This window comes from Hyaena hyaena, unplaced genomic scaffold (genome assembly GCF_003009895.1).
Source record: "Hyaena hyaena isolate Hyena2069 unplaced genomic scaffold, ASM300989v1 scaffold_789, whole genome shotgun sequence".
Classification (NCBI taxonomy): domain Eukaryota; kingdom Metazoa; phylum Chordata; class Mammalia; order Carnivora; family Hyaenidae; genus Hyaena; species Hyaena hyaena.
In genome coordinates this window covers 830147-845423 of record NW_024081422.1, presented here as the reverse complement: position 1 = coordinate 845423, position 15277 = coordinate 830147, and the positions used below count along the sequence as shown (strand labels likewise).

General features: G+C 34.4%; 1 protein-coding gene across 1 annotated transcript in view; it reads right to left on the bottom strand.

Annotated features, from left to right (window-relative positions):
* The window catches only part of TASP1 (taspase 1), a 114272-nt gene that overhangs the window by 67982 nt on the left and 31013 nt on the right, over nucleotides 1-15277 (bottom strand). The window contains exon 5 of the mRNA XM_039219107.1: nucleotides 7518-7638. Within this exon, the coding sequence (XP_039075038.1) occupies nucleotides 7518-7638 (121 nt within the window). The remainder of the gene's footprint in view (nucleotides 1-7517; nucleotides 7639-15277) is intronic.

Sequence of the window (15277 nt, the reverse complement as noted above, 5' to 3'; positions counted from 1 at the left end):
AAAAAAAGAGAACTACAGGCCAATATCCTTGATGAATACAGATGCAAAAATACTCAACAAGAATCTTGCAAGTCGAATCCAACAGCACATAAAAAGTATTATCCACCTAGATCAAGTGGGATTCATTCCTGGATTACAGAGCTGGTTCAATATTCGCAAATCAATCAATGTGATACATCACATCAACAAAAGAAAAGATAAAAATCATATGATCCTGTCGATAGATGCAGAAGAAGCATTTGACAAAATACAGCATCACTTCTTAATAAAGACCCTCAAGAAAGTCGGGATAGAAGGAACTTACTTAAACATCATAAAAGCCATCTATGAGAAGCCCCCGGCTAATATCATCCTCAATGGGGAAAAACAGCTTTCCCCCTGAGATCATGAACATGACAGCGATGTCCACTCTCACCACTGTTGTTTAACATAGTGCTGGAAGATCCAGAATCATCTATCAGACAACAAAAGGAAATAAAAGGCATCAGAATTGGCAAAGAAGTCAAACTTTCACTTTTCGCAGATGACATGATACTCTACATAGAAAACCCAACAGACTCCACCAGAAGCCTACTAGAACTGACCCATGAGTTCAGCAAAGTTGCAGGGTACAAAATCAACATACAGAAATCAGTTACATTCTTATAAACCAATAATGAAGCAACAGAAAATCAAGAAAGTAATCCCATTCACAACTACACAAAAAAAACATAAAATACCTAGGAATAAAACCTAACCAAAGATATAACAGATCTATATGATGAAAACTATAGAAAACTTATCAAGGAAATTGAATAAGACACAAAGAAATGGAAAAACATTCCATGCTCATGGATCAGAAGAATAAATATTGTTAAAATGCTATTACTACCCAAAGTAATCCACACATTCAATGCAATCCCAATCAAAATTGCACCAACATTCTTCTCCAAGCAGAGAAAACTATCCCAAAATTTGTACGGAACCACAAAAGATCCTGAATAGCCAAAGTAATATTGAAGAAGAAAAACAAAACAGGAGGCATCACCATCCAGGACTTTAGCCTCTACTACAAAGCTGTCATCATCAAGACGGTATGGTATTGGCACAAAAACAGACACATACACCAATGAAATAGAATAGAGAACTCAGAATGGGACCCACAAATGTATGGCCAACTAATCTTTGATAAAGCAGGAAAGAGTATCCAATGGAAAAAAGACAGCCTCTGTAATAGATGGTGCTGAGAGAACTGGACAGCAATATGCAGAAGAATGAAACTACAACATTTTCTCACACCATACAACAAAATAAACTCAAAATGGATAAAGGACTTGGATGTGAGATAGGAAACCATCAAAACCCTAGAAAAGAAAGCAATAAACAACCTCCTTGTCCTCAACCGCAGCAATTTCTTATTTGACACATCCGCAAAGGCAAGGGAATTAAGAGCAAAAATGAACTGTTGGGACCTCATCAAGATAAAAAGCTTCTTGTTGCCCTTCTGAACGGCAAGGGAAACAATCAATAAAACTAATAGGCAACCTACTAAATAGGAAATGATAGTTGCAAATGACATATCAGATAAAGGGCTAGTATCCAAAATCTATAAGGAACTCACCAAACTCCACTCCCGAAACATGAATAATCCAGTGAAGAAATGGGCAGAAGACATGAACAGACACTTCTCCAAAGAAGCAAACAGACACATGAAACAATGCTCAGCATCCCTCATCAGCAGGGAAATGCAGATCAAAACCACACTGAGATACCACCTCACGCCAGTCAGAGTAGCTAAAATGAACAAATCAGGAGACTCTAGATGCTAGCGAGGATATGGAGAAATGGGCACCCTCCTACACTGTTGGTGGGAATGTAAACTGGTGCAGCCCCTCTGGAAAACAGTGTGGAGGTTCTTCAAAATATTAACAATAGAACTCCCCTAGGATCCAGCAATAGCACTGCTAGGAATTTACCCAAGGGATAGAGGAGTGCTGATGCATAGGGACACATGTACCCCAATGTTCATAGCAGCACTCTCCACAATAGCCAAAACATGGAAAGAGCCTAAGTGTCCATCAATGGACAAATGGATCAAGAAGATGTGGTTTATCTATACAATGGAATTCTAATGGCAATGAGTAAGAATGAAATCTGGCCATGTGTAGCAATGTGGATGGAACTCGAGGGTGTTATGCTGAGCAAAATAAGTCAGGCAGAGAAAGACAGATACCGTATGTTTTCACTTACAGGTGGATTAGGAGAAATTTAATGGAGGACCGTCAGTGGGGAGAAGGGGAAAAATGGTTGAGGGGAGGGAGGCAAACCATGAGAGACTCTTGAATGCTGAGAACAAACTGAGGGCTCATGGGGGTGCGGGAGAGGGGAAGGAGGGTGATGGGCATGGAGGAGGGCACCTGTTGGGATGAGCACTGGGTATTAGATTGAATCCAACTTGACAATAAACTATGAAAGAAAAAATAAATAAATAAGCAAAAATTTTTTAAAATTAAAAAAATTAAAAATTACAAAACTAAAAGAAAGTTCCCATGGAATGGTTATCAAAATACACCATAAACTGGACCGTAAAGGAAGTCTCAAAATGTTTCAAGGGACTGGAATCATATGGAGGATGTTCTCTGGCCACAATGAAATTAAACTAGAAATCAAAAAGAAAACTAATAAAAAGTCTTTAGGCAAGTACATTTGACAACTCATATGAAAAGGACAAACTCCTTGAAAACACACACAAGTTATAAAGTTCCTTTATAACTTTTAAAGAAATTGAATCCCATTTTTTTAAAACTTCCCACAAAGAAAACCCCACTAATTTACAATAACTAATGAATTCTCAGAAGAAATCATTCCAATCATACACAAATTTGATCAAAGAGAGGGGAAAAAATCCTCAATTCATTTTATGAGTGCAGCCACAACATGATTCTGAAACCTGAAAATAATATAAGAAAGGATAAAAATTAAAGCCAATCTTTATATATACATGAACATAGATGTCAAAATCCTAAACATCAGCAACTTGAATCCAGCAGAATATAAAAAGATAAAAACATGACCAAGAAGATTTTATGCTACGAAGGGAATATTCAAAAAAAATCAATCACAAATTTCATCATATTTAACAAAATAAAATAGAAAAACCTTCATCTTAACAGATAAAGAAAAGCAGTTAATGATCATTTTCAATGTCCATTTATAATAAAAACTATCGGCAAACTCAGATTGAAAAGGAACTTCCTCAATTTGATAAAGAGCATCTGTAACAATACAAAAGCTAGCAGAGCACACAGAATGGTGAAATATTTAATGCTCTCCCCCTAAGATCAGGAATAAAGCAAGGATGTATATTATCACCACTTATATTCAACATTGCACAGGATGTCACAGCCAAGAAAGACACTTAAATTTAAAAAATTTAAAATTTTTTAAAAGAAAAAAATTAAAAATTTATACATTGGAAAGAAAAAAGCAAAATTGTATGAGCCGTATAGGTAATTATGCATATAAAGTTGCATAGGAACTTATTTTTTAAAACCTTTTCAACTAATAAGTGAATTTATCAAGGCCAGTGAATTCAAAGCCAATATATAAAACTCCATTGTATATCTAAATACAATAAAACAATTAGATATTAATATTTTAAATATATATACTTTATAATAGCATCAAAAAACTAAGTATCTAGAATAAATCTAATAAAATACATACATGGTATTTATACTGAAAACCATAAAACATTGCTGAGAAAAAAATGAGTAATACTTATATAAAAATACATATTCTATGTTTGTAGGATAGAATACTCATATTGTTAAGACATCAGTTTTCCACAAATGGTTCCATACTTTCAATGCAATACCAATAAAAATCCCAGCAGGGTTTTATTATGGACATTGACAAGTTGATTTAAAATTTTTATGAAAATGGACAAAGACCTAGAATAGCCAATATAGTCTTTAAGAAGAAAAGGAAGTTAGAAGTCTCATACTACCAGATATAAAGAATATATAAAAATATTACCAGATATAAAGAATATAAAGCTACAGTAATCCAGAAAGTATGGCACTGGCAATAAATAGAACAATGGAATAGATCAAGGGTACAGAAACAAGCCATTGCATGCACAGTCAGTTACCTGATTGGCCAACACAGCTATGTGAGGAAAGCATTGTCCTTTCTATTGACAATGGCAATGAACCAGTTGGATATCCAGAAGAGGAAAAAAATTAACGTCAGCTCCTATCTCATGTACCCTAAAATTAATCTGAGCTTGATAAGACAGCTAAATGTGAAGAGTAAAAAAACAACAGGACTACTGAGGATGCCTAGCAGGCTCAGTGCATAAAGCAGGTGACTCTTGATCTGGAGTCATGAGTTCAAGTCCCACATTTGGATGTAGAGCTTACTATAAAAAAAAAAAAAAATAGAGAGAGAGAGAGAGAGATGATCTTCAAAACTTTGAGATGTTTTGGATGTAGAGCTTCCTTTAATATATATATATATATGGGGATGATCTTCAAAACTTTGGGTAGGCAAATATTTCTTAAATAAAATACCAAAAAATGTAACCATAAAATAAAAGGTTAGTAACTTAAACATTAGAATTAAGAACTTCAGTTCATCAAACAATAGCATTTAAAGAGTGAAAAGGTGATCCATAGACTGGGAAGAGATATTCATAATACAGGTATCAGACAAAGGATCTGTATCTAAAATATATAAAACACTTGAAATCAATAAAAAAAAAGATAATCCAATACAAAATATGCAAAAGACTTTTGAACACACACTGTACAACAAGAATATCTAAATGGCCAGTAAGTATATTAAAAGGTTCTCAGGTATCGTTAAGTCACAAAGGACACTCAAATCAAAACAATAATGTCACTACACAGATATCAAAACAGATGAATTTTAAAAAGAACAGCAACATTAAATGTTGACCTGGATGTAGAGTAACCAAAATGCTCATACACTGCTGGTGGGAGTATACACTTTAAAAACTACTTTTGAAAACTGTCTAACAGTATTTATTAAAGCAAAGTATATTATGTATCTAAGCTTATTCATTCCAAATCTTAGGTTAATACCCAAAAGAATGATGTACACATGTCTATCAAAAGGCATGTACAAGAATATTCATTGGAGCTTTATTCTTATGTCAAAAACTAGAAAGTGTTCAAATAATCATGGAAAGGAGAATAAATAAGTTATTAAACATTCACACAATAAAATACTACTAAGTAATAAAAAGAAAAAATTACTATGACACAAAACATGGGTTCATCTCACAGGCATAGTGTTAAGGAAAAAAAAACAAAAAACAAAAAACAGACAAAAAGGTGTATGATTCATTCATACAAATTTTAAGAACAGCCGAATTAATCTAGAGGTTTTCTATACTTAGAATTAGGAGAGAAAAGGATGAGAAGGGAAAGTAGGAGCAGAATATACGAGGTATGGACTAGGAAACATAAAGAACCCCTCTGGGATTATAATGTTCTGTATTGTGACGTGGAAGTGTTTTACATCTTGATCTAGGTAATGGTTTACATGGTTATATACATTTAAAAATTCATGCAGCTAAAGCAAAGGAAACAATCAACAAAACTAAAAGGAAGCCAACAGAAGGAGAAGGTATTTGCAAATTACATATCAAATAAAGGGTTACTATCAAAAATCTATAAAGAATTTACCAAACTCAACACCCAAAAAACAAATAATCCAGTGAAGGAATGGGCAGAAGACATGAATAGACATTTTTCCAAAGATGTCCAGACGGCAGACACAAGAAAAGATGCTCAACACCGCTCATTATCAAGGAAATACAAATCAAAACCACACTGAGATACCACCTCACATCAGTCAGAGTGGCTAAAAGTAACAACTCAGGAAACAACAAATGTTGGCAAGGACATGGAAAAAGAGAAACTCTCTTGCACTATTGGTGGGAATGCAAACTGGTACAGCCACCCTGGAAAACAGTGTGGAAGTTACTCAAAAAATTAAAAATAGAACTGCCCTATGACCCCGCAATTCCACTATTAGAAATTTATCCAAAGGATACAAAAATGCTGATTTGAAGAGGCACATGCACCCCAATGTTTCCTTAAGAAATGGAAAAAAAAAAAACAAACCCCAAGGCAAGCTGGCTATATGTGTACATGACATCCCTCATGACCTTGTAACATAAGACCACTTAATCAGACTGCATGTTTGTGTGTTACCATATGTGGGGAACAAAGAAGTAGAAAATATATTAAAAATGGTGCTCAGGGCTCAGTTCTTTGTGTACGAACTCAACTGAGCCATGCCGGCAAGGATAAAGTTGCTTCCTGGAAAGAAAAGCCTCGGTGTCACGACTCTCTGTACAAGAATCCTGCTATAGCAGCAATAACAACAATAGCCAAATCATGGAAATAATTCAAATGCCCATCAACTGATGAATGGATTAAAAAGATGTGGTATATACACACAATGGAATACTACTCAGTGATGAAAAAGAATGAAATCTTGTTATTGCAACAATGCAGGTGGAACTAGAGGGTATTATGCTAAGTGAAGTAAGTCAGAGAAAGACAGATATCATATGATTTCACCCATATGTGGAATCTGAGAAACTTAACAGAAGGGAAGGAAAAATAATTTGCTTTAATAAAAGAACTGTAAAATATTAGATATATCTTATATGCACTTCTGTGGGAAAAATCTCAGACATCTTATTTGAAGATGTCTATATTTTAAAAAACACATGTGCAAAACTATGATTTTTTTACATAAAAATATAGACATTTTACTGGTTATTTTATTTTATATTTATTTTGTATACTGTATTTTATTTTATATTCATTTTATGTACTGTATTTTACTGGTTAAACCCCCCCAAGGAGAGGGATGAGAAGGAAAGATTTGGAAGGTCAATGGTAAATTTTATTACATCATTTGAATTTTCTAATAAAAAATATGTATTGTGTATTTCAAGTAATTATAAAAATAATAGAACATGCTAACATGTTAAATATCTATAATCTCAAGGGGATGAAGGAGAATAATCAAACTCTAAAAAAACCTTGAATATAAGCTGTTTCACTGTTTTCTTTAAAACTATTCATAGCTACGATCTCATGTTTTATTTATTTTTTAATGTTTTATTTACTTCTGAGAGAGAGAGAGAGACAGCGGGAGCAGGGGAGGGTCAGAGAGAGAGAGAGAGAGATACAGAATCTGAAGCAGGCTTGAGGATCTGAGCTAGCTGTCAGCACAGAGCCTGACGTGGGGCTTGAACCCATGAACTGTGAGATAATGACCTGAGGCGAAGTCAGATGCTTACCCAACTGAACCACCCAGGCGCCCCAAGATTTCATGTTTTAAATTCAGTAAAAGAAGACAATTTATTTTCAACACTATTCTGAGCAAGAATGGTAGAAAACACTGGATTGACTAAGTCTTTAGGAGACATCAAATCTTAATATTCATAGTTCTTTAAAGAATAGAGATAATGTGTTACAGTGTCCACATACCACTCAGCGCTCCAACAGCTCCAAAATTTAAGGATTTTCCATCCATTATGCTGGCATCACACTCAATTTCACCCAAAAGATTTAGATTAGATCCCATTCCTGCATTTGTAAAAGGAGAATCCTAAGAGATAAAAACACAAATTAAAATATCATTAGTCTTTTTTTCATTTTTTATTTTTTTAAGTAATCTCTACACCCAATATGGGGCTCAAACTCATGATCCTGTGATGTAGATCCTCCTCTGACTGAGGCAGCTAGATGCCCCAAAAATACCATTATTCTTTTTTTTTTTAATGTTTTGTTTATTTTTAAGAGAGAGATAGAGACAGCGTGAGCAGGGGAGGGTCAGAGAGAGGGAGACACAGAATCTGAAGCAGGCTCCAGGCTCTGAGCTAGCTGTCAGCACAGAGCCCAATGCGGGGCTCGAAGCCACGAACCGTGGGATCATGACCCAAGCTGAAGTCGGACACTTAACCGACTGAGCCACCCAGGTTCCCCAAAAATACCATTATTCTTAAAGAAGATTTAATGTCAGTCCTTTATAAACTGTTCCAAAAACTAGAAAGGGAAAGAATACTTCCCAACTCAGTGTACAAAACCACTACTACCAGTACTACCCTGATTCCAAAACAAGACAAAGACATCATGAGGAAAGAAAACTACAGGTGAATATATCTTGAGAATATAGACACAATATCCTCAAGAAAATAGAGCAAACCAAATGCAGCAAAACATAAAACAGTCTGATACACCATGAATAAGATGGATCCCAGGAGAGCAAATTTGGTTTAATGTGAAACTTAATGTGATGCACCATGTTAATTAAATAAAAAAGAAAATAAAGGAAAATAAACAGGATCATACCAATAAACATAGAAAAAGAATTTGACCAAATCCAACACACTTTCATGAGAAAAGTACTCAACTAGAAATAGAATGGAACTCCTTTAACATGATAAAGGGCATCTACAAAAAGTCCAGAGCTAAGTGAAAACTAAATATTTTTTTAAAAAACATATGTACAAAACTATGGTTTTATTACATAAAAATATAGATGAATGAGATAATAAACTATAATTAAAAATAAAAGGAAAAAAGTTACATGAAAACCAACTTGACAATAAACTATAAAAAAAAGTCATATGGGAACCAACTTGACAATAAGCTATAATAAAAAAATAATAAAAAGAAAAAATATATAGATAAATGCACTGTATTTTACTGGTTAAGCCCCCAAAGGAGAGAGGGATGAGAAGGAAAGATTTAGAAGATCAATGAAAAATTTTATTTATATCATTTGAATTTTCTAACAAAAAATATATTACTTGTGTATTCCCTTAAGATCAGGAATAATACAGCAAAGTTCACTCTTGCCAATTCTATTTAACATTACACTGGATATTCTGGACAAAACAATTAAGTAAGAAAAAGAAATAATGAGCATCTAGATTGGAAAAGAAAAAGTAAAATTATCTCTTAGTTGAAGATAACATGATCTTGTATACGAAAAGCCCTAAGGACTCCACTAAAAACTATTAGAACTGATAAGTTCAAGTGGGTTTTAAGATACAATATTAATGAACAAAAATCAATTGTATTTCTACACATTAGCAATGCACCATATGAAGATGAAATTCAGAAAACAATTCCACTTACAATAACATCAAAAAGAATAAAATACTCAGGAATAAGTTCAACAGATAAGACTTATATACTGAAAACTACAAAACATGTTGAGAAAAAATTAAAGAAGACCTAAATAAATGGAAGGACAGCCATGTTCATAGATCAGAAGGCTTAATGGCTTTAAGATAGGAATATTCTTCAAAATTGATATGCTTCAACACATTCCCCTATCAAATCCTAGCTGCCTTTTTTTGGGCAGAAATTGACAAACTAATCCTAAAATTCACATGGAACTGCAAGGGACTCAGAACCACCAAAAACACTTTGAAAGAAAAAACAAAATTGGAGGGCTCACAGTTCTAGGTTTTGTTTTTTGTTTTTTGTTTTTTACTTACTACACAAATACAGCAATCAAGACAGTGTTAATATAGAGGTGCCTGGCTAACACAGTCAGTGGAGCATGTGACTCTCCATCTTGGGGTCATGAGTTTGGACATGGAGCCTACTTAAAAAACAAAACAAAACAAAAAGATGATGTGATATAGGCATACAGCTAAGGACAGATATATAGATCAATGCAATAGGATTGACAGAAGCCTCCTCACATTTATGGTCAATTCAACAAAGATGCCAGAATAATGCAGTAAATAAAAGATAGTGTTTTCTACAAGTGAAGCTGGGACAACTGGATATTCAATTCCAGAGAAGAAATTTCGATGCTATCTCACACCATATACAAAACTTAACTCCAAGTGGAACCAAGACCTAAATGAACTATAAAACCATTCAAAGAAAACACTGGGGCAAATGTTTATGGTCTCAGATTAGACAGTGATTGGAGAATAGGGCTTTTGTCCTAATGCAGTTAGATAACCTAATTGTCCACAGAATTTTAAAAATAAGATCACAGGATGGAAAATAACAAAAAGCTTACATAATTAAATAGATATGAGTAAATAGATAATAAATGCTTTGAGCACGCAAAAGGAAATGGCCTACTATGAGACAGAGTACTTAACAGCAGGCTTCCTGAAGGACATTAATGAAAAGTAAAAACTAGCCAGAAAGCTAGAAAATTCCAGGTGGTAAAAATGACATGAGCAACATGTAACCAATGGGAAAGTGTCAGAGCCACAGAAGAAACATTCAGCAAAAAGGGTTTACTGGAGCCAAATATGAAGACTGAGCTATGCTACTCATCAGAATCTGAACCTGACTGAAAAACCCTGAGAAGCCAATCAAGCTTTCTGTAAAAGAGAAAGTCAAGGTTAATAAATTGGTCAAGGAAACAAACTGACATTCACATGTTGTATGAAAAGGAAGGGGAGGAAACTGAAATCAGAGAGACCAAACTAAGGGCTATTTTACAACATAGGCTTTAAATACTAACTGCTTGACATGGAAATCATAGTAGTGGGAACAGAAAAAAGTGGGGAGGGGGAGCAGAACTTTGAAACTTGAGAAAGAAATTAAACCATGGATAAGAAAAGGCATCTTATAAGATGGAGGAAAAAGTATACATAATTAGGCATCATGCTTCTGAATAAGGCTTTCCAACTTAATATTTCTAGATAAATCAGTTCATAATTAAATCTTGGGAAAGAGAACACAACCAAAGGAAGATTATGGTTTAAAACAGATGAAGACTGAATTCTTGCCCTGGATTATTTCATACTTTGAGAACAAAACAAAGAGATTATAAGCAAATAAATTACCACATTACAAAGGTTTGGTTTGGTTTGGTTTTACTTCATATAATCTCCTTTGCCTAGTCATGTATATCTTCAAAGTATGGGAAAGGAACTGAAATGTGAGGAAAATGTAAAGCATCTACCTATTCGCAGTAATTCCCAAGTAATTCCCACACGTAAGATCGCACCAGTGTATATACTATCTCAACAATCTTTGAAATGGAATATATCAGCTAATCAACTCTGCAAAGTTTTTTAACATAATAAACCAATTAGAAATCACAAACTGAATAAACTAATCTTTTTTAATTCATGGTAGTTAACCTCTTGGATTCAGGAGTAGAATTCAGTGATTATCACTTACATATAACACCCGTGCTCATCGCAACACAGTTATTCTGAAAATGACTACTGCATGATGATTTAAATTTGACATTTTAAAAATACATAAGAAAAAGTAAAAAAAAAAATTAAAGGATATCTTAGAAGGAGGTTTTTCAGAAATGTTTCTCCTACTTCAAAATATATTTATAACTTCAAAAGTATGTCCACTGAACTGCTTCTTATTACAAAGCCATAATAGGGATTATATTGATCTTCCTAACTAGAAAAATCAGGCAAAATATTTAGCAAATGGACTTCAACCAATAGCCAGCACAGGACTGTGATCCTGAAAGAAGAGAAATCAGACGCCTTAACTTAATTCCCAGAAATATTTTCCAGGCTATAGCACAGGGAAGAGAAACCCTAAAGAGAGCCAATATTCTTCCAGAGTGAGGAGACAAAGTTATGAATGCAAACAGACCAGAAAGTTTAGAATATGCAGTACAGGATACTAAGAGGAAAGAGCTACAATGAGAGAGGTCTAGAGATCTAGGGTCTTTAAATAACTATTAGTCTGCATATATTTGTTAAGAAACTACCAAGGCCAAAGAAAAAAGCTCTGGAAAACAGTAAGCTGAACAATTTCTGAAACTCACACAGAAGCAAGAATAGGTCGTGTTCCCATCAGCCAGCATGAGGCTATCAGGGAAAGTCTCAGAAGGTAATGCCTCAAAATTAGACCAGATTAGTCTTAGAAAGGATATTCTAGACCTGCACTAACAAAGTTTTAAAGCAAATTCTCAAAAAAATCAAAATTATTTAAATGAACAACTATCCTCCCAAAAAGTTCTACAATAGCTGTCTCCCAAAGATACAAAATTCACAATGTTTAGTATAAAACCAAAGATGACTACACATATAAATAAGCAGAAAACCATGGTTCATAACCAGAAGAAAGTATCAAATAATGAAGAGAGACCCAGAAATGACACAGATGATAGAATTAGCAAACAATTCCAATGGTAGATAACAATGTTAAAATAGCTCTGATAAACATACTCTGTATGTTCAAGTAGGTATAGAAAAACATGAGGGTAACAAAAGAAAGAAAAGAAAGCTATAAAGAAAATAAATTGGGGGCGCCTGGATGGCTCAATCGGTTAAGCGTCCGACTTCGGCTCAGGTCAGATCTCACGATTCGTGGGTTCGAGTGCTGCACTGGGCTCTGTGCTGACAGCTCAGAGATTGGAGCCTGTCTTGGTTTCTGTGTCTCCCTCTCTCTCTGCCCCCACTCACTCATGCTCTGTCTCTCTCTGTCTCAAGAATAAACTACTAAAAAAAAAAAAAAAGAAAAGAAACTGAACTTCCAAGATGAAAAATAATCTTTGTAACAGAAAAATGCTTACAGTAGGTAAAAATTTTTAAACATCTGAAATACAGACTTTAGTTAACAACAATAATGTGTCAATATAGGTTCATTAATTGTGAAAAATACACCATAGTAACGCAGATGCTATTATAGAAGAAATAAATGTTGGATATATGGAAATTCTCTGTACTGCCTTCTGAGTTTTTCTGTAAATCTAAAACCTTTCTAAAATTAAGTTTCTTTAAAAAATCAACCCAAAGCTTGGGAGAAAATCCTACAAAACATAAAGGTAAAGGACTCGTATCCACATTATAAAAAAATCCATGCAACTCAGTAAGACAAACCATCCAAAAATGTTAATAGGCAAACAATTTTATGTACAGATTGCAAATAACATGAAAATAATGAAAATTATTAGTGATATTAACATCATTAGTCATTAGAGAAATCCAAGTTAAAACCATGAGATACCACTACATAACCTCTATAAAATTTTTAAAAAGTAAAATAAAATTAAAAAATAAAATGGCTAAAATTAAGAAGACAGACAATATCAGGGTGCCTGAGTGGCTCAGCCAGCTAAGCATCGACTTTGGCTCAGGTCATGACCTCACAGCTCGTGAGTTCAAGCCCCACATCAGGCTCTGTGCTGACATCTCAGAGCCTGGAGCCTCCTTCTGATGAAGGAATCTCAGGAACATCATGCTAAGTGAAAGAAGCCATTCACAAAAGGCCACATATAATATGACTGTATTTAATTCAAAGTCTAGAAAAGGTGAAATGATAAAAAACAGATCATGGTTAGCAGAGGCCAATGAAAGGAGAGGATAAGCAAATAGGCATTAAAAGGGGATTTTGAGGGTGCCTGGGTGGCTCAGTTGGTTGAGAATCCAACTCTGGATTTAGGCTCAGGTCATGATCTCAATGTTAATGGGATCGGGCCCCACAACAGGCTCTATGCTGGTGGTGTGGAACCTGCTTGGTATTCTCTTTCTCCCTCTTTCCCTCACAATCTCTCAAAATAAACAAACGTAAAAAAAAAAAATAGAATTTTGGAGGTAATGGAAATGTTATATATAATTGCAGTGGTGATTACATGGTTGTATATATTTGGCATAAAATCAAACCGTACACTTAAAATTGATGAATTTTAAAATTGGTGAACTGTATATAAATTATACTTCAATAAAACTGACAAAAAAGTATACCTCTCATATGATATAAACTGATCACCCTACATACTAATTTTCCCTTTATAAAAAATATACATGAGTTTTTTAAATGGTCATTTTTTGTTGATTTTCTAACCTGAATCAGTTTGTTCAACTAGAAATCATTATACTGAATCAGTAGCAAGCAATTATTGTAAAATTTGTTGGACCTTGTTACTTTCATGTTCAAAAACCTATAATGGTTTCCCATAATACTCAGAATAAAATCTAAAGTCTTAATTTCCAAGGTGTACAAGGCCCTACATAATCTAGCCCCTCTCTCCCTCACACATACTATTTATAAGGCACATTGGCTTCCTTATAATCCCATGAGCACACAGAGAACCTTCCCATCTCAGGGTTTTTACATTTGTTCATTTGTTCCTTTAAAATACTGAACTTAGTAAGTGACTCTAGCAGGAGAAAAAGCCAATTAATAAAGACTGTGTGTGTGTGTGCAGAAACATACACATATACATATATACAAATAGCTGATGCTCCATGGAGATAAAGTGTTATTAAGAGTAGGTGGAATAAGAAGGGATAATGGGATACTTTTCCTTCTAACCAAAAACTCCCTTCCCCAACATCTTTGCATGGCTTTCTCCTCCATTTCGTTCAGGTCTCTACTCAAATGTCATCAGTGGGCACCCTGCCTACTGAGTTATTAGAATTTCACCAACTTCCCCAACCATTTTTTTTCTTACTATCTTATTCTTTTTTATGGTACTTTTTACTACTTGACACTATATGTACTTTTTGTTTGTCTAATTCTTTTCATAGACTGTTAAGCTCGATAAGTACAGTATTTTATGTTTTTAGGTGTTGTATTCTGATGTCTAACATAATGCTTGGCACTTAGTAGCTACTTGATAAATATTTGCAGAATGAATGCAGTTAATTACAACCACATATAAATAGAATAATTGTGAACTATTATAACCCCTTGAGCTGATACTTTTTGATTCTTGCTCTTATAGAGAAATACCAGAAAAATGTAATGAGTATTAAGAATTCAATCTTTTCGGGGTGCCTGGGTGGCTCAGTCCGTTAAGTGTCCTACTCTTGATTTTGGCTCAGGTCATGAACTCACAAAGTTTCATGAGTTCAAGTCCCACATCAGGCTCTGTGCACTGATTGTGCTGAGACTGCATGGGATTCTCTCTCTCCCTCTCCCGGTCCCATGACCACACACACCCTGTCTCTCAAAACAAATAAGCAAACTTAAAAACAAAAAAAAAGAATTCAACCTTTTCACAACTGAAACAAGAGAAATGAAATAAATTCAAGCAATAACATTTTCAGCTTCTAAAAGATGAAATTTTAAAAGCAAAATATTTTTTTCAAGTTTCTTCGAGAGTTAAAGAGTGGGGGAGGGGCAGAGAGAGCAAAGGAGACAGAATCCCAAGCAGCCTCCATGCTATCAGCAGAGAGCCCAATGTGGGGCTCAATTCCACAATGGTGAGATTACAACCTGAGCTGATATCAAATGTCAGGCATTTAACCGAACCCACACCCCCCAAAAGCAAAATATTTTTT